At 41.1% G+C, this 26,146-nt stretch overlaps 1 protein-coding gene across 1 annotated transcript; it reads right to left on the reverse strand.

Moving 5' to 3' along the window:
* Positions 1-22,455: 22,455 nt before the first annotated feature.
* LOC138597111 (GTPase IMAP family member 9-like) lies at positions 22,456-25,228 on the reverse strand. Its single transcript, XM_069668655.1, has 2 exons — positions 25,113-25,228; positions 22,456-24,255 (listed from the first exon to the last, which is right to left on the reverse strand). The coding sequence occupies exons 1-2, from the start codon at positions 25,180-25,182 to the stop codon at positions 23,285-23,287; spliced, it is 1,041 nt and encodes a 346-aa protein (XP_069524756.1). The 5' UTR covers positions 25,183-25,228; the 3' UTR covers positions 22,456-23,284.
* Positions 25,229-26,146: the final 918 nt, after the last annotated feature.

The following is a 26,146-nucleotide window of genomic DNA, read 5'->3' on the forward strand; positions in this document are numbered from 1 at the left end:
GTTAACTAGAGAGTTTAAAAGTCAGTATCTGTTTGATATGTAAAATGATGGATATGAGGGAATTGGATAAAAAAATCTATCAAAACTTAAGTCACTTGAGTCAATTTAATGTATACGCTGAGACTATAGTCTTTCATTTCTGGCTCACTTTATCCAAAATAACATTTTAGCTATGTCAGAATTTAGGGGCTGCATCCTTCAAAAGACTTGATTGAAGGCCAACTGCGTCACAGCAGCCAACAAATATTTTTCCCTGGCCAAAAAGGATCCATCAGGTGCATCCTTCATGGCCCAACATATCCCAAGATTTATTACCAGTCCAGACTTTCAAGTGGCCGAGGAATACATACTTAAATGTAGAAGTTTTTGGTTTCAACTCAGTCGAATAACTAGTGATAAAAATTGTGGTTCCACAGCATGCGCCGCGGTCCGTCTCTGGTGCGTGTCTCCGCTCTGCTCCGCTAAAGATACGCGCCGGGTCTATTTTTGACGGAGGCCGCTTCAAACACGCGTCAAGCTGAACAGAGCAGATCGTTCCAAACAGGAAGTCACATACATCATTTCAAAATAAAACACCATGTTCAGAGCAGTACCGACTCCCGTTTTTTTCCGTTTATTTTAAGATCAACACCCTGAAATCTCGAAAAAAGAACACTTTTAATTAAGTAGTGTACTCCTCCATGGTAGAAGCACAAAAATCACAGAATGATCTCCAAATGAGCAGATAATCAACCTCGGATGTGCAAAGTGAACTGTTGTTTGTGTGTTGCTCTGCTAACAGATGTGATTTCGTGATGTGATAATGTAGAAATCCTCCGTAGACCCGACCGTCCCATTTCAATTTGACTCATCCTTCGTAGCCCGTGTCCTTTGAAGGATGCAGCCCCTGAATTGAGACAAAGTTATTGTCTCATTTACTGCTATTCAATCCCTCAAGGATTTCAAATGCGTATTCTGCGATTGTAGGGGCCTTAAATGCCTGATTTCGGGGCAACTTTAATAAAAGTTGCAATGCAAGATGCAATGTTCTGAGGATTTTGTTTCTGTTCAACACATGAAACATTCACTGTGGGCGACTCAGTGATAGTAACCACTGGTTGGTCAATTGTCTCAACACAAGGCATCAGGAAGTAATGACTAAATAATCACAAGAAGAAATCGAGTGTTGGATTGATTATTATGTATTCACTGTATAAAGTCTCTATAAAGAGTCTGTAGTTCGAGGCCAGATTAGATGCTCATGAAGGAGAAGCTGATCAGCTGTCTGTTATAACAAAAAAAAGTATCTTGCATGCAGCGCCCAAAAGATATAAAAGAAACAATAAAAGATTCCCTCTGTCGTTTATATTACGCTGAAGACCTCAGGGGATCAATATTTTGAATATCAAAGAAGTGAGTTTGGCGATTTTCATGACTTCACACATGGGGAAATAGGATGATTGGTCAAATTTGCGGGGAAGTTGCGGCAATCAGCTAAAATTGGAAGGTCGAGAAATAGTAGTGGCAATTGGTTGCATCTGTGCAAACAAAACATTGTAACTTCTTGTAGGGACTGGCTATGTAACATTACAGATATCTAGATTTGATCTTGGTCATCAGGATGATCCACATACTGCACCTCTTTCTGAACTGTGTTTAAACTCCACCCAGGTGTATTCGTTGTTAAAAATGTGGATTTAAAGCTCCTGTGAGGAACTTTCGGTTTGTGTTGATTTTGTGGACAAAGCCGTACCTCTTATCTCTTTGCTGATTTTGTCTTGTTCATCCTTAAGTGGTGTTTTTAACCAAAAATCTCATCCTGCTTCCTTTAACAGTCATATGTATCACTCACTTTAAATTTTAGCCCTGGAAAATGTAAACAAAGGCAGTATGCAGTTAATCGCTTCGTCTGACACCTACCCCCTGCCAGCAATACAGGCATTAAAATAACTATATAGAAATAATCAATGTTGTCGCCGATGGTCTGGTTTGCTTTTGTAGCTCATATAGAGTAATCAGAATTAATTTCAGTCTGTTTCATAGCAAGTGAAAAACTCCTCACAGGAGCTTTAAAATCTCTGCAGTTAACTAGAACATATGAGCATTGACCTAAACAGATCTATAGTAAGGAATGCATCCTAAAGACAGTTATAAGACACAGCAGGCCTAAATAGTAAGAGATGTTGCAAATGAATGCGACATAAGCAGAGGTCAAACCCCTGTGATCGTAAATGTTTGTTTTTTCCTGCACTGTGCTAAAAGCATCACGTTAAGTTAAACTCCAAGTGCTTCTCTGGCTTCTCTTGTGTCCTCGTCCGCCACTTCTCTCCATCCCAAACTGCAGATGTGACTTCAGGGTAAATCGTTGCACAGGAAACATTTTTATGCCAAGGGGAGAAAAAAAAATCTAAAGAAGAGCACTTTCATTTTTGTTGTCAGTGGATGTTACAAGAGAAAGCCATTATAACACATCCAGTGTAAAGCTTAGTTAGCTTAAAAGGGTGGTGGAGTTACTTAACCTAACATACTTTCCTACAGACTTAAGAAGTAATCTAAATAAATTACATTTGCCATTGGCTTTACTTAAGTTTACTTTGATGAGGGGGTGTGCAAGGAATCCCTTGGGGGTGTGACATGAGGTCATCTGACACCACCAGTCTGAGTGGGGTCATAGGTCACAGATACATGGTTTAAATGTTGGCTACTTTTTTGGACAAAATAAAGAGACAGTTTTCCAGCCTTTACAACAAAACCAGCTTATACATACATAATGACGTCTTCCAACCAGGCCCAGATGACATGAAACTTTAAGGACAGGGATCAAAGCGGATGTACACGAGTCAAAAGCCTTGTGACACGTGCAGATTCAAAACATGTCATACATGAAATCCCACTGTTGATTTTCCTTTCAGCATCATTATTCATGCACAACAGTCTTATCTTTCTGCATAACACAGACAACAAACATTGGAGTCTGTGCGTCTGCGTGTGTTCATGCCTGTTCCGAGTTAAATAAAAAAGAGTCTAAAATGTTGCAAAGGTTAATACATGGCAGCATAATTTATAAGAAAACGTTAAGAGCTTTCAGATCAGCCACTTAATATGTATATTTAATTAAAACTGCCTCCCAGGATTTCTCATGAGCAAAGGAAGAAAATTTTGGTGTTCCCCAGCGAGTTTGTAACAATGCAACTTAAAGAATCCAAACATGCAACCAGAAACAATCCAGGCCTGAAGGAGGGGAGCGCTGAACTTATTCACCTCCTCATTAAAAAAAAAGTCTGTGCCTCAGAGCGGTGTCTCGTTCTGTGAGGGAAAACAGCAGGGAGAGGTCAAGAACAAAAACAGCAGTGAGTATGAGTGTGTGCAGGTAGTGTTACACCTGCTGCATGGAGGACAAACCTGCTGTCTTTGCATCTCTGCATGATCAAATCAAAGTGAGAATTTAAGTTCATTCTTGACTTTTTTAACCTCATCTTTCCATTTTCATTCATTGAAATTTGGCTGATAATTGATTTTAAAAGCTGATTTGAAAGTGAACTCCTTCTGAATATGAGTACAAAGACATTAAAGATTTATTCCCCGGCAATCTGAATTTTAGGTCAGAACACAAGTGGGACTATCCTTTAAAATGCACTGTAAAAAAATTGGGGCTAACAATCCCGTTCTTTAACCGCAAAGTCGAACATCTGTCTCTAATGCAAACAAAACATTTGCTTTTGCACAGTGCCTTCTGTGTGGATGTGGATGACGCCGGGACACAGAGACAGAAGGAACAGCCCGCATTGGTTCGAGCATTAAGGTTGCACACTGCAAATTAGAATCACTACGAGACAAGAGGTCAATCATCGTGACCTTGGCTGTAAATTCTAATCTATGTTTCAGAGATATCACCGTATAATCCTCCGTGTTTCACGTAGTTCTCTCAAATTAAAGGCTACAACAGTCCTGCATGGTTTTAATGGTTTGTAAGAAGGACTCAGCTGGACTCGTCAGCTGCCACAAATTAATGAGATTAGATCGTTAGCAAGTTTCCACATCAGAGAAACCACTGAAAATCAAATGAGTGGTGAGATCAGGAGCGCTCCCAGACACACACGCTTACAGTCACTGCACTAAGTATCAAGCTGTGAAGAGAAGCAGCAATCTGTTCATTCAGATAAAGTTACAGTTATGTAAGGAACTGACCTCTCTACAAGCACTGCATCTACTGTCTGTTGTTGTACTTTTGTTAACGCATTAACACAATCATCCTAGACGAATTTTGCAGCCTGAAAAAAAGTAAATTAATACAAGATGTTTTTGTTTTATTATACTTGAACATCCAAACTGCGGGGAGGGGGATCCTGCAAAAAAACACCAAAAAACTCAAAATCAGTTCGTCCAATTTATTTGCCAATAACGTACAATTTAAAGGTGTTTACTGTGTTCACACATGCATGAAAGACTCAATGAATAAAATCCATGCATGATGTAAATGAAAGGTGACTCCTCACATAATGGTCGGGTGCTATTTCCACAACATTCCAGGCAGAGTTACAGAAAATTGACACCCGCTGCAACGGTAGCAGCCCACACACAGCCAGGACCAAAATAGGAGAACAGTGGGTTTTATAGAGTTAGTCAAAAATTGGCTTGAATATAAATTTTATGAGTGATTAGAAGAGAATAATTGGGGGGGAAATCAGTTTAAGCCTTGATCTGGTGCTGAAAGTAGTGCTTTTTTAGGTGTTAACATCTCAGCAGCCTCACAGACACTAGACTGCAGGCAACATGTCAACTATTGCAAGCTCATGCAAGACACTCCCACTATATTATACATCATCTGTAGACTGAAAGAGAGTTCATCCACTGCAGGTCATTTTGACTGAATCCAATCAGACATATTAACTTAAATGCCTCTCTCTGTCAGAGTTTGTCCTGCATCTCCAGCAGCAGGGTTACATGTCTCTTTTGCAACATTAAACAGAATTCAAGTAACTCCAACTTTCAAAATGAAGTAATTCCATCGTTGAAAACGGTGCAAGTTCTAAAGAAAAGCCCAATAAATGCAGCTTAAAGTCCTTTTTTATGGGCTGTAATAAAAGGCTCACTGCTCATTTTTCCTCTTACAATATAAGCAAAGAGAAACAGAAAAGAGCGAGGCTTTCATAGTTTGAATTGTGTTAAAAACACACGGTAAGAGATAGGAAATATACAGACACATGGAGCAAGAAATAAGAGAGTAATAGAGATTTGTACCTACAGCCGGCTGTTTGAGAAGAAAGAGATCAGTTGTGTTGTTCCCGTCTGTCCCGTCCTACACTCGCTATGAGAGCATCCACAAGGGAGAGAGGATCAGCGCTGCGTGAGTGTGAGAGTCCATGTGGGACAGAGATGGAGAGTGATAGTGGGAGTGTTCGCTCAGAGAGAAAGAGAGAGAGAGAGATCCCTCCCAGTGAGAGCGAGCGAGTTGAGCGCACGCTGCGGGAGCATGTGTGTGAGAGGCAGATTTAAACATCCTGCTGTTAGCGGGAGAAAATGTGTGTGTGTTTGATAGAGACAGAGGAAGACAGAACACACCATGGGCATGTGTAGGTGAATAAAAAATATGTGTGAATGCGTGTGTGACAAAGGATTTACCAGGAGAGGCTTTCATCTATGAAACAGCTGAGCTGGATGTTATCAGCCTCACACAGCCGGACTACAGGATGCAAGCTGGGTTTCCATTAAGAACATTGTGAACAAACGTTGTAAAAGATGTAAAAAAAACAGGCTTTCTGCATTGCAGGGGTCAAAACACAGCAACTAAACTGCTGTAAAATGCTAAGGGGTGCATTTTATAGCAGTTAGAGACTAGTAAGAGGCTGATGTAGGCGGATAGTTCAGCATAAATATGACAATGTTTGTAGTTTATGTTTAAAGGATAACTACAGCCCTGCAATTGGTGTCATGGCAGGTTAAAGGTTAATTCTACTTGAAGCAAAGTCTTTGTAAAGCGACTTCCAAGCTGTCCAGACTAAAATGAGCAAAACGGAAACTTTAACTGAAAATTGAAACTGACAAAAGGCCGAAAAAGAATAAAAGACAGGTTGAAATGATGGGATGACTGGATGTACAGTATAACGTGTGAAAGCCCAAATCTGATTTGAACCAGCCTGCTGAGTCCCCGTGTTCAGCTCCTCTGCATCTGGGACTGTGTGGACACGCAGGTAACGGCAAGTGACTCAATCAAAAATGAAGCTGAATGTGTGTGTTTGTGTTTCACCCATGAATACTTACACGGACATATGGCCTGCACCTGCGTATCTGCGTGTTTGTTGGGATCATATGGGCGCATATTGGTGTGTCTGTGTGTGTACAATTATTAATAGCATGAATCCGTATGCATGGGTGAATGCATATGCACAGGTTAGAGGACTCTGCTTATGTGCGATTATGTATGTGTTAATGCGGAGAACATCTGTCTTAACATATAACCTGGCTCATAGCTCATGTTTCAAGACTATATTCTTGATTTAAAAGCGAGTACGCATCCATTTATTCCTGCATATCCGGGGTCGGGTCATGGGTCAAGTTTTCCAGCTCCTCCTGGGGGATCCTGAGGCATTCCCAGGCCAGGTGGGACATATAATCCCTCCAGCCATTTCTGGGTTGACCTCGCAGTCTCCTCCCAGTTGAACGTGCCCAGAAAACCTCCAAAAGGAGTCGCCAAGAAGGCAGCCTAATCAGACGCCCGAACCACCTCAACTGGCTTCTTTCGATGCGAAGGAGAAGCGGCTCTTCTCCGAGCTCCCTCTGGACGTCTGAGCTCCTTACCCTATCTCTAAAGCTGAGCCCAGCCACCCCTGCAGTGGGAACTTATTTAGGCCACTTATTCGCGATCTGATTCTTTCGGTCACTGCCCAAGGCTTATGACCATAGGCGAGGGGTGGAGCGGGAGATCGACTGGAAAATTGAGCGCTTCACCGTAGAGGTCACCTTTTCCTTCTTCTTAGGATTTTTATCTCTATTGTAGCCTTCTGTTCTGATCTTTTCCACCCTGTCACTCAGCTAAAAGTCAAGCAGTGACCTGCTTGTCCTGTCTCTATAACATAACATCCAAAGTTTTACCCAGTCTCTATCCCCCCTTTCCCTCTTTCTGTCTGCATCTACCTACAAGATACCTATTTTTTGTCCTCACTCCCCCTTTAGATTTCCCCACTCTTCTATGTTTCACCCATCCTCTCATCCCTCCATCCCAGTCCAGCGACTGATTGGCCACAGACGGGACATGCTGCTTTAGCGTGCGGCGCTGCAGGGATCGAGGGATTAGACGACAAACATATACAGCCTCCGAATCTCTGGGATCTTTGCTGCACGAGCTATCGAGCGCACAACACAACTTTTGTGTATAATCGGTGGGCATATGAGTCTGTTTCCTGTGCCCATATGTGAGTGTGTCCTGTGGGGGCTGAGAGGGAGGAAGTGCATGTGTGCAATCTAAACCTTCATTCTATGTGATCGTGTGCTTACATGCGTGTGCGTCCAAAAGAGTGCCGGTTTATAAAGTTATGTAATCTTCTTCTACATTGAGAAGAACTTCAGAAACTGCCCGTGGTGATCGTGCACGCCCATGCACACACAAGACACAAACGAGTGTGCACGCATACGCAGCAGGGACACACATTCATCAATGACTGGAATTGCAAACACACACACACACTGGAGGCTGGGGGTTATTTCAAATGGGGGGAATTTGAGCGGAATAAGGAGATTTTGGGTGCGGAAAATAAGAACTCTCCCATAATTAGCCGAGGACGGGAAGGGGGGCAAAAAGAGCCCAAACTCACTTATCATTAATGAGGCATTTGTTCACAAGCTATTTATTTCACAAGCTATTAGTGTAGCCTGTGACGTCGAGTTTGCTCCCAGGCGAGGGGAACATTTTAGCCTTGTGCACAATGTCTCAAGTAAGCAACTTTACCAAGAAGAGGTGGATTATATTTGCCTTTTTATTACGACATTCCCAAAATATGATCATTTATATTTTCATGGCTGGACGTCGGAGTCTCCATCTGTGACCGCTTTCACAGAAAAACAAGGATGAAAGAAAAGAGGGGGGAGGACAGAAGTGAATGAAATTAAAGGGTGAATAAACAGCCCCACAGCAGCCAGCTGTTCCTCTTCTTTCTGAAACATCTGTCATGGAAGGAGAGCGACAGAAAGAGATGGAGAGAGGGATGAGGAAGGAAGGATAAGCCACAGAGGACGAGAAGATAAACAAATTATGGGGCAGGGAGAGGTGAAAACAGAAACGCATAAAAAATACAGTTCGTTCTTTTCTTTCCTCTCTTGGTGCCACCGACCTGAAATAGACTTTAGTCGTACATTCTGCAAACCACACGTGTTTTTGTGTTTTGTATCTGGTCCAGGTTGTGTGTTTGTGTCAGAGAAATCAAATAGTTTCATGATAAATGAAATGAATTGAAAATAATTGATATTTATAATTTAACATAGTACCAATAGTGACACTGCGAGCCTCATTTATTATTTAGCTAAAGCAGTGCGTTGAACTACACGCTAAAGTCGGCATGCTAACGTTTGCACAATGATTATGCTAACATGCTGTTTTGCAGGTATAATGTTAACCATGTTTTACCTTGTTTGCTATCTTGTTTTGTATTGTAGCACGCTAACATATGCTAATTAGCACTAAACACAAAGTAGGCCTGAGGCTAATCAAAATGTCATAATGTCTTACACTGATGATAAATGCACAAGTGCTTTTCTAGTCTTGCAACTAGTGACACTACATGTCACTTTCACCCTTTCACACACACACATTCATACACTGAAGGCTTCTGTGTAAAGTTCCCAACTGTTCTAATCACACTCACACACCCAGGCCACCGGGAGCAATTAGGGGTTCAGTCTCTTGCCCAAGGACACTTCGACGTGTAGACTGAGGGAGCTGGGGATCGAACCACCAACCATTCCGATTCGGACAATATGATATTTTGGACTGATGAAAAGGTAAGGGTTTACTTACCTTGGGCCGGCTGTGGCTCAGTGGTAGAGACGGTTGTCTCTCGGTTGGAAGGTTGGGGGTTCGATCCCTGACTGCTGCAGTTACATGTCGATGTGCCCTTGGGCAAGACACTGAACCCCAAATTGCTTCCGAAGGCATAGCCATCGGGTGTGAATGGGGATAGATCTGATTGGAGATTGGCACTTAAAGCCTTTGCCATCAGTTTCCAGTCCATTTTACTTTTTGGGACAATCAATGTTGGTTTAACATTTCAGTGATTCTAGTAGTTGCTGAAATATTCAGACTTAACCAAAGTGGTGGACGGACTGACCAACAAAACCACACCATTAGTGCGGCTGGTGCAAATTCTCTTCCAAGGCCACAATAAGATTCTGTCAGACAGATCATGCTGCTTTAGCAACACAGGGTCAAACCTCCAGCACGGACAAAACTCTTGTCCTCACTGCCAATGTGACAGAAAGTATGTGGTGTGTAGGACAAGGTGCAATGGTGATTTTGGTCTTTAGTTTACTTTTTTCACGAGTGTTGCATCACTTTTAATCACTTAATCTTAAATAACCAGTCAGTGCTTTCAGATTTGCATCAAAATGAAACTTAATTTGAACCTGTCAATCCACTGAAAAAGAACTCTGAAGTATTTTAATGAGGCATTTTAATACAGTAAAATAACTTTATGGCCAGCAGGAGACGACCTATTGTTACCTGCGACTTGGTTTTGAATAAAATCTGATTTGATCTCAAATGACTCTCATGGGATGATTGATGATGATGATTTTGACCTAAAATAATGGATACCAAGTAAACTAAATAAAAAAGTAGAAGCAGCTGAAAATAGTTTCTAAGTTATCGAGCCTGCAGCTCGAATACATCCAGAGGCGACCTGAGAGGATTCAGGACAACAATGTAGGGAGAGTAAGAATAACATGAGAAAGGACGACAGAACGAGAAGAAGAGAAAGGAGGTGTCCGGTCTGTAGGATATGGTGAGCGAGAAGAAGAGTTCACTAAAGAGAAAGAGAGGGAGGGAGGGGGATTGTTCTCACGGCTGGTTGAATCTATGCATAGTTTTGCTTGAGGCCTCAGAGGCTGACAGACGAGAAAAGAACAGCATTCACTGACATCATTAAGTGACCTTATCCAGCTTTCATAACACCCTTCATGCTCCAAACACACACACACACACACACACTCACTCATATATACAATCTGAAAGGTGCAAATGAAGATGTTTTCAAGTGTTCACATACAGATGCCCATATGATTTTATTTGGAATATATTGTTTTGTTCTGTGGCTACAAAGAAGCATGACAGCATCAGTCGTATCATCATCTTCCCTAAAACTGTACATGTTCACTTTCAGGTGTTAATGTCTTGAAATGTGGTGGGACCAGGTGTCTTAACTATGAGCAAAGGTCAAGGTCCTTCTACGTGTCATTCTGGGACACACAACACATTTTGTTGTTGAATTTGGAGGACTTTTTACCCTTGGTACATCAGCCCCCTCTCTCCCCTCATGCTTCATGTTTGTCTCGACTCCAAACGATCGAAAAAAGACAAAAGTGCTCAGTAACTACTCTTTAAAAATACATCATGCTGCGGGGTTAGCCTGTTCCTGAGTAAGACGTACACTTGATCACGAACATGCTACATAACCACTTTAATAGTTTGAATTATTAAACGAAGCCGGTTGGGAGGTTTGTATTGTAATGTAAGCTTAGCACGGTTTAACTGAGTCATCGTTACTCCCTTTGTAATGTTGGGAGGCCGGCTGACAAAGCACAAGGAACCTTTAAAAGAAAACACAACGATTATCATCCAAAAGCATTTTTATTTAATCACTAAACACTGTTTGGCACTGTAAAAAAATGTTTCCTCCTGTTTCCCCTCTGCTCTATTCCTCACTACAATCACTTCTCTGCAGGGGTAGCCAGAAAAAATGTTGATCATTGTGTGACAAAGACTGAGAGAGCTGACAAGCCAGTGTGGTGAGTGCAGACACCGGCTAATTAGTGATAACTTGTAACTTAATATTAGAATTTCACCTCTTGGACCACCTGTTAGCACAATAAACTACACAGAAAGTCATATTTTTTGTCTGATTTTTGCGTGAAAAAGTCTCCAGAGGCCACAACTCAAACAGGGCAGAGAGGTCAAGTTCAGTGACTGTACCCACCCACCTGTCACTCAAAGTAACTACAACTTACAGTGTTCAGTGGGTGCCAACAGCGGAAATCCTGTACATACTATACGTACATTTTATTATAATTTTTTATATGAACATAAAACTGTGACAACAGAAGATCCTGTCTTTGATTCTCTTTCCTCTCTTCTGTTTATGTGTTGCGATCTTTGGCTCCGTCCATTCACCAACTTGAAGACGCAAATACTTTTGAAGGCATATCATTGGTGTAACGTAGCTAGGCAACGGTTAAAGTGATAGTTCAGATTTTTGGACACTAACTTGTATGAAATATTTGCTAGTAGTGAAGTGGATGCAAAGCTATTAGCTTACTCGCTGAGTCCCGTGGTCGGACTTCTGTCTGGTTCCGAACATAGAATAAGTAGTTCCGTTGAGATGCCAGGGTCACTAAACCAAAACACTTAACCCTACAGGAACAACACGCAGGCAATGGTGATCAATTTTCAACACAAAATCATCGTCCTAAAATTTCATACACTGCGCTGTTTTTTGGCACTATTTTCTCTCTTGACAAATCCAGTATCACTACGCCTGCAGCAGGCCATTTTATCCAGAGTCTGATCTACAAGTGGTTTAGCAGAATTTATAACAATATGATCCAGCAGTGAGCAGTTTATAATCATGCAGCGCAGTGAGGACACCGACCTGTGAGTGGTTCTCTGCAAGAGAGCAACAACCTTTATAAAGAATAAAATACGTCTCCACATGCTGTGAATGAGAAGAGCCGGAGGTGATCCATGTGTAGTTTATCAGATTTATCATGAGTGCGGGGAGGAGACAGACGTCAGTAGAGGAGCAAATATGACACAGATGTGTGTGTGTGTGTGTGTGTTTTGATGCTCTGTAACTGAAACAATAATGTCGCAATCTGTCCGTATTTCTGCCCACAGTTAAAGGATAAACCTTGTCTCCACAGGTCATATGTCCATATGCTGTGCAGTTCATATCTTTCACTGACAGCACAGAGCTGTAGAGGAGCATCAGGCTTCATGATCAAACTAAGTTTCATATCACGTCATGTGATGCGAAGCCAGGGTTTCCAGGTCTGTGGTTTTCTAGCAGAGATTGGATACTTTTAAAGGGGTGGAGAGCAGACCGTTCCCGTTGAGCCATTCCAGTAAGCACTCCGGTGCGATCGTATCCCTTTCAGAAGTTCTGTAATCCAGAATGAACTGAGGTGTCCTTTTGGAGTAGTGGGCCGCAGCCGGCAAGTCGTGGGCCGGCCCATCTTGCATTTGCCAGAGTTGCCAGATTGCCAGTCAGACTTAAACAGTTGAGTTACATGAAAATCCACCCTGTGTTGTCAGAGAGATTGGCCATAGAGACCAAAACCGTTTTATGTACCAGGTTGTAAACATGATTAAGTCTGCTCTTAGTTTTGGCATTTTTTGTGGGCTCTAATCGAGATTGACTCTCTTTTGTAGCCTGCCTCAAGTGGCCAACTGCAGAACTGCAAGAGGAACTGCAGTTTTTGGATCCTTTTGTGTTTGCTTCATCTTTCAGCCCCGGAGGTTGTTGTTTGATCCTTACATAACAACTCTGCACAGCAATGCATAAAATCCTTAGGCATAAAATACAATAATGTCGAGTAACATCACAACAAACTCCAGTCAAACACATTTTTTACAAACAAAATGTTATTATAGAAAAAATATGACACATGAATGAGAATCCATTAGCCCCTTTAGGTATGCAATAAGATCAACTTTATACTCAAAGGAAGAGTCCTCCATTGTACTGCAGCAGACAACCTGTGTTGCATGTCACTCCTCTTTATCATCATGTTCCTTTCTGTCTCTACAATCTGAACTAATAACCCCATAAAGAGTTCTTCACGAGCTCTTAGAAGTTTGTTGTATTAGCTCTTGCAGAACTTTGGAGAGCCTCCAAAAGCACTTCTAAAAAGTAGTTACATAAATAACTTTAGTCAACAATTTTGTATGAAGGCAACACATTAATATATTATGAAATTCAAAGGTTAGTGAATAGGCAAGTAAACCTGCGACCAAGCACAAAAGCAGCTCAGTGTGCGAACACACACCAGATATGCGTGCAGAGGCTGCACACAGACACAATGCATCCCCTACACACCGCGCTCACATTCATTCTCAGCATACTGTAAGCTTCACGTTCATGCTCTGTTAAGCTCCGTTTCAATAACTCTGTGCTTTGCTGAACAGACGTATTAGCCCCATTACTGTCGCAGGCACTGAGAGGGAAACTCTGCAGAGTGCATTTCATGAATCCTGGCCGCTTGTTGTCACCTAAGGAAGCAAGTGTCCCTATTTCTGTCACGGTAAGTGAATTGAGGATACAAAGCGCATAGCTGTTCTCCCTTAATAAACCTAGAATATGGTGAGTCATGTCTCATGGAAACACATGTAGATATTCTGGGATTTTCCATTGACTGAGGTACATGTAACAAAGACAACCGCATAGTTCTCTGTACTGCAAACACCTGCTTATAACTGAGAATTACATTTTTTAAAGATCTTTTATGTTTGTTTGAAATTAAAAAGCATTTTTAGCTTGTGAAACAGCAACGGTACAATTGCTTCGTACCTCGCCTCAGTATGGTTGCCCCCCCTCTCCTCTCCCTCGTCAGTCAGCTACCACATTAATACTTTCGTTCTGTACCTGAGTACACTTGCAGTAGGACTCCGAAGCACCTCAAAAACAAGAAGATGAAGATCATCAACAACGAAACATTGTTTATGTTGTTGTTCCAGTGTAAAGCGTGTGAATCGCATGATCCCAAGCCCATACAATTGAGCCGATCTTCGCACTATGCCTACTATTAATAATAATATTTTGGAGAAAATTTAAAGATCGACCCTCTCACCTACATTCCTACGGTATCGTGGCCGTGCAGTTCAGAGGATGAGGTCGGTGGTGCTGTGCGCATACGTGGATTTCGGAGGAGATGTCCACTGGTTTGGTATAGTAGCTTTCACACCTGATTCGTACTGTACCGGAGTACACATGAACTGTACTCGAGACCACCTTTTCAAGTGGACCAGGTACAGACCCACGAACCGTGTCCGAGTACAGTATATAGTGTTCACAATGTGAAAGTCCCCTTAGCTTCTTCTTAATCACTATATACAGACATCTGCATACAAGTGCAGCTAACAATCCGTTCTTAGACATATCTCAATCTAACTCCATTCTCCCTTCTCAAGTTTCTAGTCTAACTGTAAACAATGCAGAGCACGGACAATTAAGTCTTGGCAGGAAGTCCTTTTCGCTAACCGCTGGTTACACCGGAAGTCATAAAGTTGTCCTTCGCACCCAGATGTGATATCATCGTCATATGACATTCAAATTCGGCAATTCATTACAACACGCTTTGTTTGGCTGCTCTGTAAACGGATACCACAGGTGCTCCTCTGTTATATTTCTGCTCAGAGTGTTAGCTGTTTTATTAACCCATTATTGATGCTACCACCAGTAACAACCCGTGTGGCTCAATCAATCATGCACTAATGCATGTGGAAACTGGATTTCTCTGTAACATTGACTAAATAAAAAGCAGTCAAAGACAATTAATGTTACAATTTCTTTTTCACATGCAATGTATGTAATATTTAAGCTCATCATTGTTATGGACTAGGATAAAAGTGATGCTGTGTGAGGAGGAGATTATCTTAATCCTCTAATTAAAGTGAAAACAAATATATGACAACAGAGATTATACCACACTGCCAGGGTTTCACACAAAACCAGTGCTGCATTTCAAATTGAAAGCTTAAGCAACGTGATTAAATGTACGACAGAAATAAGCTCACACAGTACACTTTATGTAATGAGGATCGGGGTGAACAAGTTTATCGTTAAGATAAACAATGTTAGTTGGTCTAAAGGTCCACCATAATGGGGAATAAAATAAAACTTTTGAAATCGTAGACGCTTCTGAATCATGCTGGATAAGAAAACATTTTTACTTTCTTTCTGAACAAATCTGAACAGATGAATGTATAAAAAAGTTTCCCCCAAAACCATAACATCATAAAGGAGCAGAATAATCCCTGAGATGAAGCCAGTTGACAACTGACTCATTTACGTAACTAAAGTATAGTTGTGTCTGTCCATATATGCCTGACGTGTGCTTATATGTCAAATCTGTCATGCCATCCCTCCTGAAAGAACAAAGCATCACAGAGCTGATGCCGTGCGTGCCGTGACTGACTCATATGCCTGTATGCTGGATTACTCATCTCAACTCTCTGTTTGAAACAATAAAGGGACAGAAACCGGAACGATGCTTTCACATTTAAAGACAGCCGAAGCATATGAAGCCTGCATCACTCCATCTCAGCAGGACTTCCTGTATTTTGTTCTATAAAATAGCCTGACACGACTGCCTGTTTTTAATTTAACTTAAAGGAACAGCAGCACACGATGAATCGAAGAGAAGACCTCCTGAAGTGCCTGATAAACCCTTCAGCAGATGGTAATCTGACCTAACTCTCCATCACACACACTTTGATAGACACGACTTAATTAAGACCAATCTAACATTCTGTCCCCGCTACAAAAAAAGGAGGGAGGTATAGACAGAGAGCGAACCTGCAGTCATTGACACTGTTTGAGCTTGGCGGCTTGCTCAAGGACACTTCATCGGTGGTCGAAACATCCCAACAGAAATCAGTGGAGACAACATGACACATGAAAATATAACATGTCAGAATCAGTAACTAATTTGCTGAATTTGTACGGCTGCATGATACACTTCTGTAAAAGCGCATCTTCTCAGTTTCTAGGTAAAAGTTTTGTTTGCTTCTTGCTCAACCGTGAGGCATCGACAGCACAGAGTCCAGAGACAGATAGCATTGGGTGATTAAGGACGACGCGTTGAGCACACCTGATTAACTATCTGAGAACAGATGGCTATCAGATGAGGCTTTCCATCAAACTCATTCATTTGGACAGGGTTCACGCCTGGAGCACGCTCAGTGATAACATTCAGCCATTTAGAGGGGTATACCACTCAATCAAGACACGGGAAAACCGGACACCGCATGTGATCTCTGTGCAGGAATATTTAGACAGAGAAAGAAGAAGTTGCGCTTTAGGAAGACGTCAGTATATTTTGCACTTGTCTTTTGCACAGTGGGTTAGTTTATTTATACCTTTGAACAGATGGTGATCATAGGAGAGTTTCCATCAAATCTGCATTAAATATCTCATCTGCACAACAAGACTGCTGCATGTTTCACGCTTTAAGGTTGCTGTTTGTCATGTGACTTCACTCCTGATGCATTTTATCACCCTAAAATGGTTCATATGTGAAAGCTCAAGCTGTTAAGAGTCCACAAAAATTCTCTATGGCAGCCAGCAGATGGCGTAATTTCACACTGAAGCATGTGAATCATTTGCAAGATGACTGACAGCCACGTTACGGATGTGACATATAAACTACAGCGGCAGAGATCAACAGAGAAAGCATGCCGTCTAATGCAGTCACATTAATAATCTCAGTTTCCTAAGACTTACTCTAACTGTAATAAACCATTCTCCTCAACAGATCATCAACCATGTTTTTCCATGCTAAAAAGAGAAACCAGTCTAAATGCTCCCTGTTGCAAACTGAGCAATAAAGTAGCAGCGATTCAATGCAGCAAACAGGAGGTTTTTCATTGTGCTTGCACTTGAAAGCCCCAGTGCAGTAATTGCTTTTAAAACCTAGCCATAGGCTGCGAAGCCCACAAAGGGACCTCGATTGCAGTATAAAGCTCTGCCCTCGGGGCTAGTAAGAGCTCAGCATCATAGGTCAGAGGAGACAGAGAGAGGAAAAACAGGCTGAAAATGGGACGAGGATGTTTTACCGTGACACAGAGCAAGACAAGAGACTGCTGGAGCCATTGTGACAGGAGCAAACAAAGCCACCAGCAAGACTCTCAAAGCACATAAGAGCAGCACTTATTTTTAGTGAATCATTCCTGCAAATAGAGAAGATATGTTTGAGATGAAAAAAAAGGAAAGTGTAACTCGTCCTCAATGCGGTGCATGTGTTTAAGGATTTAACCTTTGCTAATCCAGGCGAGTCATTTAAACGAAATCCTCTCTGAGAAAGTCAACAAAGGAGGTAGGAGCTTAAAAATGATGTCATAGATCAATAGACAATGGCATACATTCAATAACCAACAAAAAAGCGCACCTACGACTTACTTTAAATCACATCTAGCATTGCCAAGACCACAGTAAGTCCGGAAAGCTACAGCCTGGAAGTGACACAGCTGAAAAGTTTTTCCTTCCATGCTCCTTTTTGGAGAAGCTACTTTGAAGTTTGCTCCTGGGTCGTCTTCACACCGCCTGGAACTGTATGTCTTTTACACAAATGTAAAATTACTTTTTGAATGCTCCTGTGATTTAACATGTGGTGCTATGTTGCAATGCTTAGTTACGTATTTGAATTTTCTGGCGGATAAAAAGTAGTCCCTTTAGCCTCTGCGCTGTGTCTTTTCTTGTAACTGCTTCATCCAAGACAGAGTGCTCTATTTGACGTGACACAAGTGGTTTCCTCATTTTTGTAAAATAAGATGTGACTGGGCAACAAAAGCATAACATAATTTCTCTAAAAAATATAAGAAAAAAACTTAAATCCAAACCAAAGCAGTAAGAATATACAACAAAAAGCACAGAAATCATAGCTGTTGTGTTTAAATTAAAACTAAGAACTTAAAAGGATAATTGTCTGCATCCTTACCTGTGCTGCCATCAGTGATAACTCCATAATCCCTGGATCGATGGTTGCCAGCCTGAGCGTTAAAAAAGGAAATCACAATACTTTTGGAGGGTCACGTTGACGGCAGAGAAACGCAAAGGCGATGAAAGACGGAGCACGGAGACGGTCTTTGAAACTGCAGGGCTGTGCTTCGCTGGATAGGAGCAGTTGTGGATGTGCTACATAATGACACAATGAACGCTTTTCATGCTTCATGGAAGAGTTTATTCCCTCTGCCCATCTCTCTCTCTCCCTCTCTGTACTGTATGGATGTGTATGGGGGTTGGGGGTAAACTTGCACTTGAAGCATGCCATGTTAAAGCTGGCAGAATTATTGATGCTGGTGTGGCTTCTGCATGTGAGCCGTTTTGACAGTGCTGTTCCCCCGGACATCTTCCTGCTACAACTTTCTTGGAGATAAACTTATAATCCCAAAGGTGGATGCGTTAATTATTCAGCTCCATCTAAAAATGTACATAAAAACTTTCTTTGTATATTTTGTCTCTCTCGCATGCATCTCAGGTTTATTAAGGTTTTATACATTTTAACTAATGGCTTTATGATGATCAATAATTCATTTCCAAATGTTTTATACATCAGTAACAGTGCATTAATAACAATAGCTTGGTTTGCAAGGATTTAAATTCTCCATTAGCTTAGTGTTGTGACTTTGTAGCTTGCTCTTTAAATCATTGGGGAGGCCTTTTGAACTGATTACGTGCTTCCTTGAAAAGGGGCTGCATATATCCATGAAGAGATTTAGTTATTAACAACACATTTACAGTAACAACTGCAGACTTTATAGAGCATTGTAACAACTCTTTATTAATTTTGTTAGATGAATTTCAGATGATTTGCAAGCTCCCACTATATACCATCAGCACAGTTTGAAGGACAGTTTAACACCCAAACACCTTACAGATTTGTAACTGATTTGGCTGCATCCCCACTCCATGTAGTGATTGATCAGCCATATAAACAGGATAACTTTTTTTCTCTCTCTCTCTCTCTTTAGCTACCTTTAATTTAATGTGTAACAAAACTATTTATATCACTTTCAGTTTCAGCAACCGTGCAACATGCCTTCCAGGAGAGATTGTCCCATATTTAAATGATTATCGCACCTCGCCTCTCTCTGAGACAACAGGCTTTTCACTCAATCCTTGATTGTGGCTTTAAGGAACGACTTTTAACACTTTTGATTTCCCACGTGGCTGCATAAAGCATCATGTGAACCAGTAATTGAGAATAACATAGCCTGAGACTTGATGGCTTAATGGACTAAAACAAACTGTCATGAAAAATGTGGGACCCCTAATTAAAAGAACTGGTAATTATTAACAAGCTTCCTAAGGCCATTGGCTACAGCATATAGATGATTCATTATGTCTAATCAGGAATTAGTACAGATAAAGAGTTCGGTCATTTTGACTATTGAGTGCATTTTGAATCTACTACTGTTTTCATAGCTTAACAGGAAGTGTCCTTAAACAAAACTTGTCCGAGAGCAACTTAATCCATATTATCCATGTGGCTCTGTAATTATATGAATTTGTATGCGGGGGGTGAGAGCATTTCTTAATGTATGCATACGGTGTAAATTATTTCTATCATCTAGAGAGGGATGTCTATTTCATGCATGTCAAGTTGCTGCTGTAGTTCTTTAGCAGCTTCTTTTGTGCCTCCAATTTGATCAGTGTTTGTGATTATTTTCATTACTTTTCATAGATTTTTTTAATGATGAGAGGTGGAGTTAAGGATAATAAAATATTAGAAATTAGAAGCCAGCTGTTCTTTGCTTTGTCTTTGTGGAAATAGTTGAGTATCGTCTGCATAACGGTACATCTGATCGAGAGGGGTCCCAGGATAGATCTCTGAGGAACACCCAATTCATTGCTAAAGGCTGATGTTTCAATGCCCACCCCTTTTACACATTAAATAAGCCTTTGTCTGAAGAAAAATGAATCCATTTAATTCAGAGTGTTAGGATAATTTAACAAGACTTGGTCAAAACCTAGCATGTGGCTGACCATATTAGGTCAATGTGCGCTTTTGTGAGCAATGTGTTACAAAGACTGTCCTTATGAGACCGATGACAACGTGTTTGAAAGCAGGTGTGCGCTGCGGACGTAAAAATAACAATAACTTTATTGATCCCCAAAGGGAAATTCAGTTGTCTGGCATCTCATCTACCATTTACTGAAGAATTAAAAAGTCTGATGGATGTGGGTACAAAAGATCTTCTATCTCTCTCCGTCCTGCAGCGAAGAGAGAGGAGCTGTCCACCACCGTTGTTTCTTTGGTCCATCAAGGTGTTATGAAGTGGATGATCAGCGTTGTTTAGAATGGCCTCCACCTTCTTCACATGATTGAAGTTTCCTGATATTATTAAAAGTGCCTCAGGATGTTTAGTCTGTATCCTGGAACTATTTCATGGAGAACTTCAGCAGTTGCCTTGGGTGGAATGTGCACAAGTATTGTTATTATATGACTGAATTCTCCTGGCACATAGCATGGTCACATACCAACCGCCAACAACCCAACATCTGGACAACACATCTTGTCCTTGACAGCAACATGAGCAGGACTACACCATCTCTGGTTCACAAATAAAGCCAACTAGGTGAGGACAGTGGAGGAGCAGCCCCGCCTACTCCCTGAACAAAGTATCCAGAGCCGTATAGACAGAGAGTCGCGTCAGTGGAGGTCCAATATGCTCCATGATCCGCCATTGTGATGTCCCAGCTCTCTCGTCACTCACTCACCCTGGCAGTCAGCAAAAAATTCACAAATGTACAGATGAGTATTTGGCAGTTGACATCAAACCGCTTCAAGTCTGAAAATTTTGCGCAGACATCACCTCATTTGCTATTTAAGGTTTGATGTTCTCCATTGCTCTTTCAGTGGAGTGCTTTACTTAAAACCAATATGGATTGGATGCAGTGTTGAAATGAGTCACCAGCTGTTCAGCAACACATTTCCCTGCAATATTGGAAACAATGGGTAAGATGCTAATAGGGCTGTAATTACTCACATTAAATCGGGGCCCGTGATTTATGAGACAGTCATCTTTAGATGACTTTCAATCCTTTGGGAACTTCCCTTCTTTATTGCACACATTAATTATCTTTGCTATCAGCCCAGAAAATGAATTTGTATGCCATCATTAAGAAGATATGTTGGGACATGTCAATGGATGATTGACTTGGGATCCAGCCCAACACATCTTCCCTGAGCTCCATATATCCTAGATGCTTTATAAGCAGTGATAGGTTGGGTAGAGGATGGGGAGCTTTTTTTCTTATTAAATTCTAATATTGGGAGTTCAATCTAATCCCTGCTTTTTTATGTCACTTTTTTTCTACAATGGAATCTGGTGCCAATACCGTGGCTTTAGCACAGAGATCCCATTCAACTATTGTAATAAGTTACTCTCTGGTTTTACGTTTGACTTTTCTTAGAAAACAAGGTAGGGCTTTGCTGCTGTCATCACAGACACTGAGCCGAGTTGTATTTGGATAGCCAAATAAATCTAGGACTGTTATTAGTTGGTCAGTACTAACCAGACCAGCCACTGAAGATGTTGTTTTGTAGCTTGGAATAATTGAAGCTCGCACATTCAAGATAGGCCCGTTTGTGTGTGTGTGTTAGTGAGTGTATCACTTCACAATCAGGGATCCTGTGCGGTATATAAAGTGCATTTTCCTGTTGGGAACAACAAATGGCTTTAGAGGATTTGAAAAAAAAAAAGAAACCTTGCACAAATACACCACATTAAGACACACAAAGTAGGCAGTGTCGCTCACTTACAGCCAGGCACAAATGCATGAGCAGGTCTGTGCTTCGAAATGAGCTTGTCTCTGTTGTTGAATGTAATTTCCAAAGACAGATTCACCCCAAGCCACTTATGTGTCTCTAATGTGACAGCACACCAAGCTGTTAACTGTAGACCTCTATTGTACTCTGTGGCCTTTGGAACAATAACTTCCGCATGATAAAAGCCCTTAAAATAGTCCCTGTTCTGGTCCTTGTGTGTGTGTGTGTTACACGAGAGAGAAAACGACTGTACATTAATGTGCCCTACATGTACATGAGGACGTATGCATGTGCATGTGCCATGCAGGGAGGGATGCTTTAACGCACTGTGTTGCTCTTTTATGCACAGCACAGGCCATTTCAGGAGAGATGGTCATTTCCCCTGAGGGCCTCTGAGTCCAGCTGTCAGCAGAGAGAGTGAGACAGTCATTTCAGAGAGAAAAAGGGGAACCGTACAAATAGAGAGACAGGTAATTGACATGGTGGTTGTTTTATTTTTTCTTCTTACATATTAATGAAATAATTTATTTATTGTGGTATAAGTAAGTGTTTGTGGTAGTGAGGAGTAGAGTCTGTCCAAGATGAATTAGCCTGCAGTGTTCCTGTGTGCGCGCTTATTGTTTACAATTCTTTACACATCCACTTCCCATCGAACTGAAGCAGCTCTTTGGCAAAGACAGTAAAACACTTGTCAGCTTTTTCCTCTATACAAATGTAGTTGGCTATTTAGGGAATACATACACAGTGAAAATAACAGCAAAAACTCTTACATGGCTTAGAGAATGATGCTGTAAAGATGAGTTCAACACATATCTTTAGGTTACATATGTAGACAAGTTTATGTCCAATTTGTAATGTACTTTTTGCTCTGGTTTGGTTTCCACCAGGGCTGCACGGTGGTGCTGCTTGACAGCTAGAAGGTTCCTGGTTTGAATCCCAGTTCGGACGTAGGGGGCCTTTTCGTGTGGAGTTTGCATGTTCTCCTCAAGCATGCATGGGTTCCCGCCGGGTACTCCAATTTCCTCCCACAGTCCAAAGGCATGCTCGTTAGGTTCATTGGTGACTCTAAATTGCCCGTAGGTGTGAATGCGAGTGTGAATGGGATCGGTTTCAGCCCCCAAGTGACCCTGAACAGGATAAGCAGTATAGATAATGGATGGATGTAAGGTTTCCACCGACACCTGAGGGAAATACATGAATCTTGGGCTGCTAAAATCTAATTTCGTACCACAGAGTGGTTGTTGAATATTGATTTGAACCTTAATTTACTCCTTCCTTATCAGACCTAAAGTTACCATATTATTTCTGCAGGTACTCAATAGTAATGTTGAGCATAACTAGTGCAAAATCATTCAGACCTGTACTTCATCATTGTTGGGGTGTGCTTGCAACAAATGCCTGCAAAAAAAACCCTGCAATGTCAAAATATGACATCCAGCATGGAGGGGTGGTTTGTAATCGAAAAGATACAAAGTAGCATATAGAACAGTAGAGCAGTGACACTGACAATTAATTTCCTTTCTTTGCAAACTGAACTTGTTAGTCAAAAGTTTTATTGTACAGAGCATTTGTTTTTCAGAGCTTTTACTGCTGTTGGTACCAAGAGTCCTACCACAGCCCCAGCAGCCCCACCCACCGCTGCTCCAATCCCAATGCAAAGTGGACCTCCTGCAGCACGAGCAGCAACTCCTATTGCAACACCCACTTCAGCGCCTGCTAGGATCATACCGGTTACAAGGAATTTGTTTTTCTTCTCTGCCTTATCTCGTGATTGTCTTTTATACTCGTCTTGGAGAATCTCAAGCTTTTCTTGCAGCAGCTCTCCTTCAAATTTAGCCCTCAGTTTTTCTTCTTCTATCCTTTTTTGCTCTGCAATGGCCTTCATATTCCTCTCTGCTTCCTCTTGGATCGCTCTCTCGGCCCTCTGGAACATTTCATTTGTGTAAAATGTTCCTCCGTTGTCACAGACCATGCTTTCTATCTTTGCAAGCAGCTGACGTACCTGATTGCTATCAGGAGCTGTGTTGTTGAAGACATGATACCGCTGGTTACATTTTGCAATCAAATGGCTAAGTTGTTGACTTTGACTGAAGAAATCTTCAATTCTTGTGTTTCCAAGCTGGTCACCATAAGTGAAGAGAACCAGGGAGTAATCTGCAGCTCTGTCGCCAAACACCTGCTGCAGGAGTTCAACCGTTTTCTGCTCTTCCTCTGTGAATCTGTTCAGGTTGGTCACAATGAGGAACACGTGGGGACCGGGAGCAGAGAGAGAGATGCATTCTTTTACCTTTCTGAACACGTCGTCTTGTTTGTACTTTGTATCGTGAATCCCTGGTGTGTCAATGACTGCGACCCGGCGTCCATCCACCCATCCTTTGGCTTTTTCACACTCTGATGTCTTTGAGACTGGAGAGAGGACTGATGCGAAAGCCTTTCTGTTTAGGATGGTGTTTCCTGATGCACTCTTCCCATTTCCTGTCTTTCCAACCAGGACGATGCGGATTTCTTCATGTGGATCAAAATCTACAAAACAATATGAGAAAGATTATTTCTTACAAGTTCGCTAACAAGCACTTTATCACATTTATACATTGTACAATGTATGAACACACAAAAATGATGCACTGATGTAGCACTGCCAGCACAGCTGTTGGCTGGAGTGTCTTTACTTTTCTTGAATAATATTAAGTGAATATAATTAAAGATGTAGTAAAAGTTTAGTAGTTAGAACACTGCTGGCATGTAAGTGAAAGAAGAAGCCCTCAGTAGCTGTAGCCCCACCCAGGTAAATAAACACCAGCTGTCAACACGTCTAAAGTAAGCCTTGTGGTTTTGGCTATTAAACTGTCGAGTATACAAATGAAAGATATGAGCTGTTTCACTTACATGTGACGTGGCCATATTCAAATAAGTGTATTTAAATTATGTACTCATCTCTGTGACCAAATTTAATTCTTTACTTTATTCTTCTATTATTCTGAATGAGTTTAAAATGTCTTTCAAGTGATCTTGCATCAGCATAACATTAGTTTTCCAGTGATAAACACAAAAAACATAATCAAAAATAACTGCCTCAGATATAAAGCATAGATAACATCTTAAGATTCACACACAGGATGTTGTATTTGCAGATAAGATACTATCTAAAGTAACGTAATAATCGATTTTGAAGGAAAAGCAATAAACAAGAATGCAGTTTTAAAATTAGGACATGGCAGCATGAAAAGTGAGGGGCAAAAATTACATAATATGTGATATTTTAAGATTTTTAATTTACTCTTATCATGTATTTTTTTTTAAAGACTATTACTGTATATAACATTTAAACAGAATATTGCAATTTACCAGAAGACTAAAACTGGCATTAAAGGACAAATTACCTCTGCTCCGGTTCCTCGCAGTCCAAACTTGTGCAGAACTTCGTCTCTGAAGATGGAGGGCCATAATCATACAGATATGCACCGGAATGTCTGAACCATTAAAACATTAAAACAGTTCTGTCTTCATCTGCAGGCTCATGTGAAGTGATGCTTCGTAGAGTCCAAAACAGTATATATAACCTTGTCCCCTTTTGTTCTTGAGCTGGCAGCTTTCTGTCAGCTGTGTTTCAAGGTTATCACTCCAGTTTGATCACATTCTGTAGAAACAGAAAGTAATGTGCCACCAGGAAATACATATTACTGGAAATTTGGTGGGGAAAACCACAAGAGGATAATTAATGTGGCAATATGTTTTTCTGGGAACTCTCAGCATTTCATAGACATAACTGATGTTACAATATTTTAAATAAAGGTTACACATTAAACCAAAAAGAAGTCCCCTTTAATGAAGAAACCTTCACAATAAGCAATTACACTTAATGTTTTGAGTTTCCACTCGATTTCTTAGCTTATCAAAGTAAATAAACTAAGCAATTTCTCTGAACAGATCTGCAGCTGTTCCAGATATCTGACAAAATACTAGGCAATGTGCTCACATTAAACAGACTCTGCATTTTCTGCAGAAGAGAGCTGCTCTGCACATTCATGTCCAACTCTTAAAGGCCACAGTCACAAAGTGATGGAGGGGAAAATAACAGTAGCAGTAGTTTGGATGTAGACTTATAGGCAGGTAAAGTAGCCAGTAGTAGTAGCCTGCAAACAACCATAATGAAAGTGCTTACTGTGTTTTAAAAAGCCACGTTGGTAGCTTACCCTGCAAAGCTGTGTTTTCAACTAAATTTAATGTTAGCCAAAAAGGCTAGTGTGTCATCATCCTTGCATTAGCATTAAGTGTTGACCAGCTGTGTATAAAGAAGGATTGATTCTGCCATAGAAGAGAGAGAGATAAAGTTTGTAGACTATTAAATGTTTATCTCTGTTTTTTCCTTGTTCAGTTCCCATCAACAAACATGTTTACAGACAATGCTGAATAC

Source organism: Semicossyphus pulcher, unplaced genomic scaffold (assembly GCF_022749685.1).
Source record: "Semicossyphus pulcher isolate SPU_LCO1_2020_fin unplaced genomic scaffold, fSemPul1.0.p SCAF_19, whole genome shotgun sequence".
Lineage (NCBI taxonomy): Eukaryota > Metazoa > Chordata > Actinopteri > Labriformes > Labridae > Semicossyphus > Semicossyphus pulcher.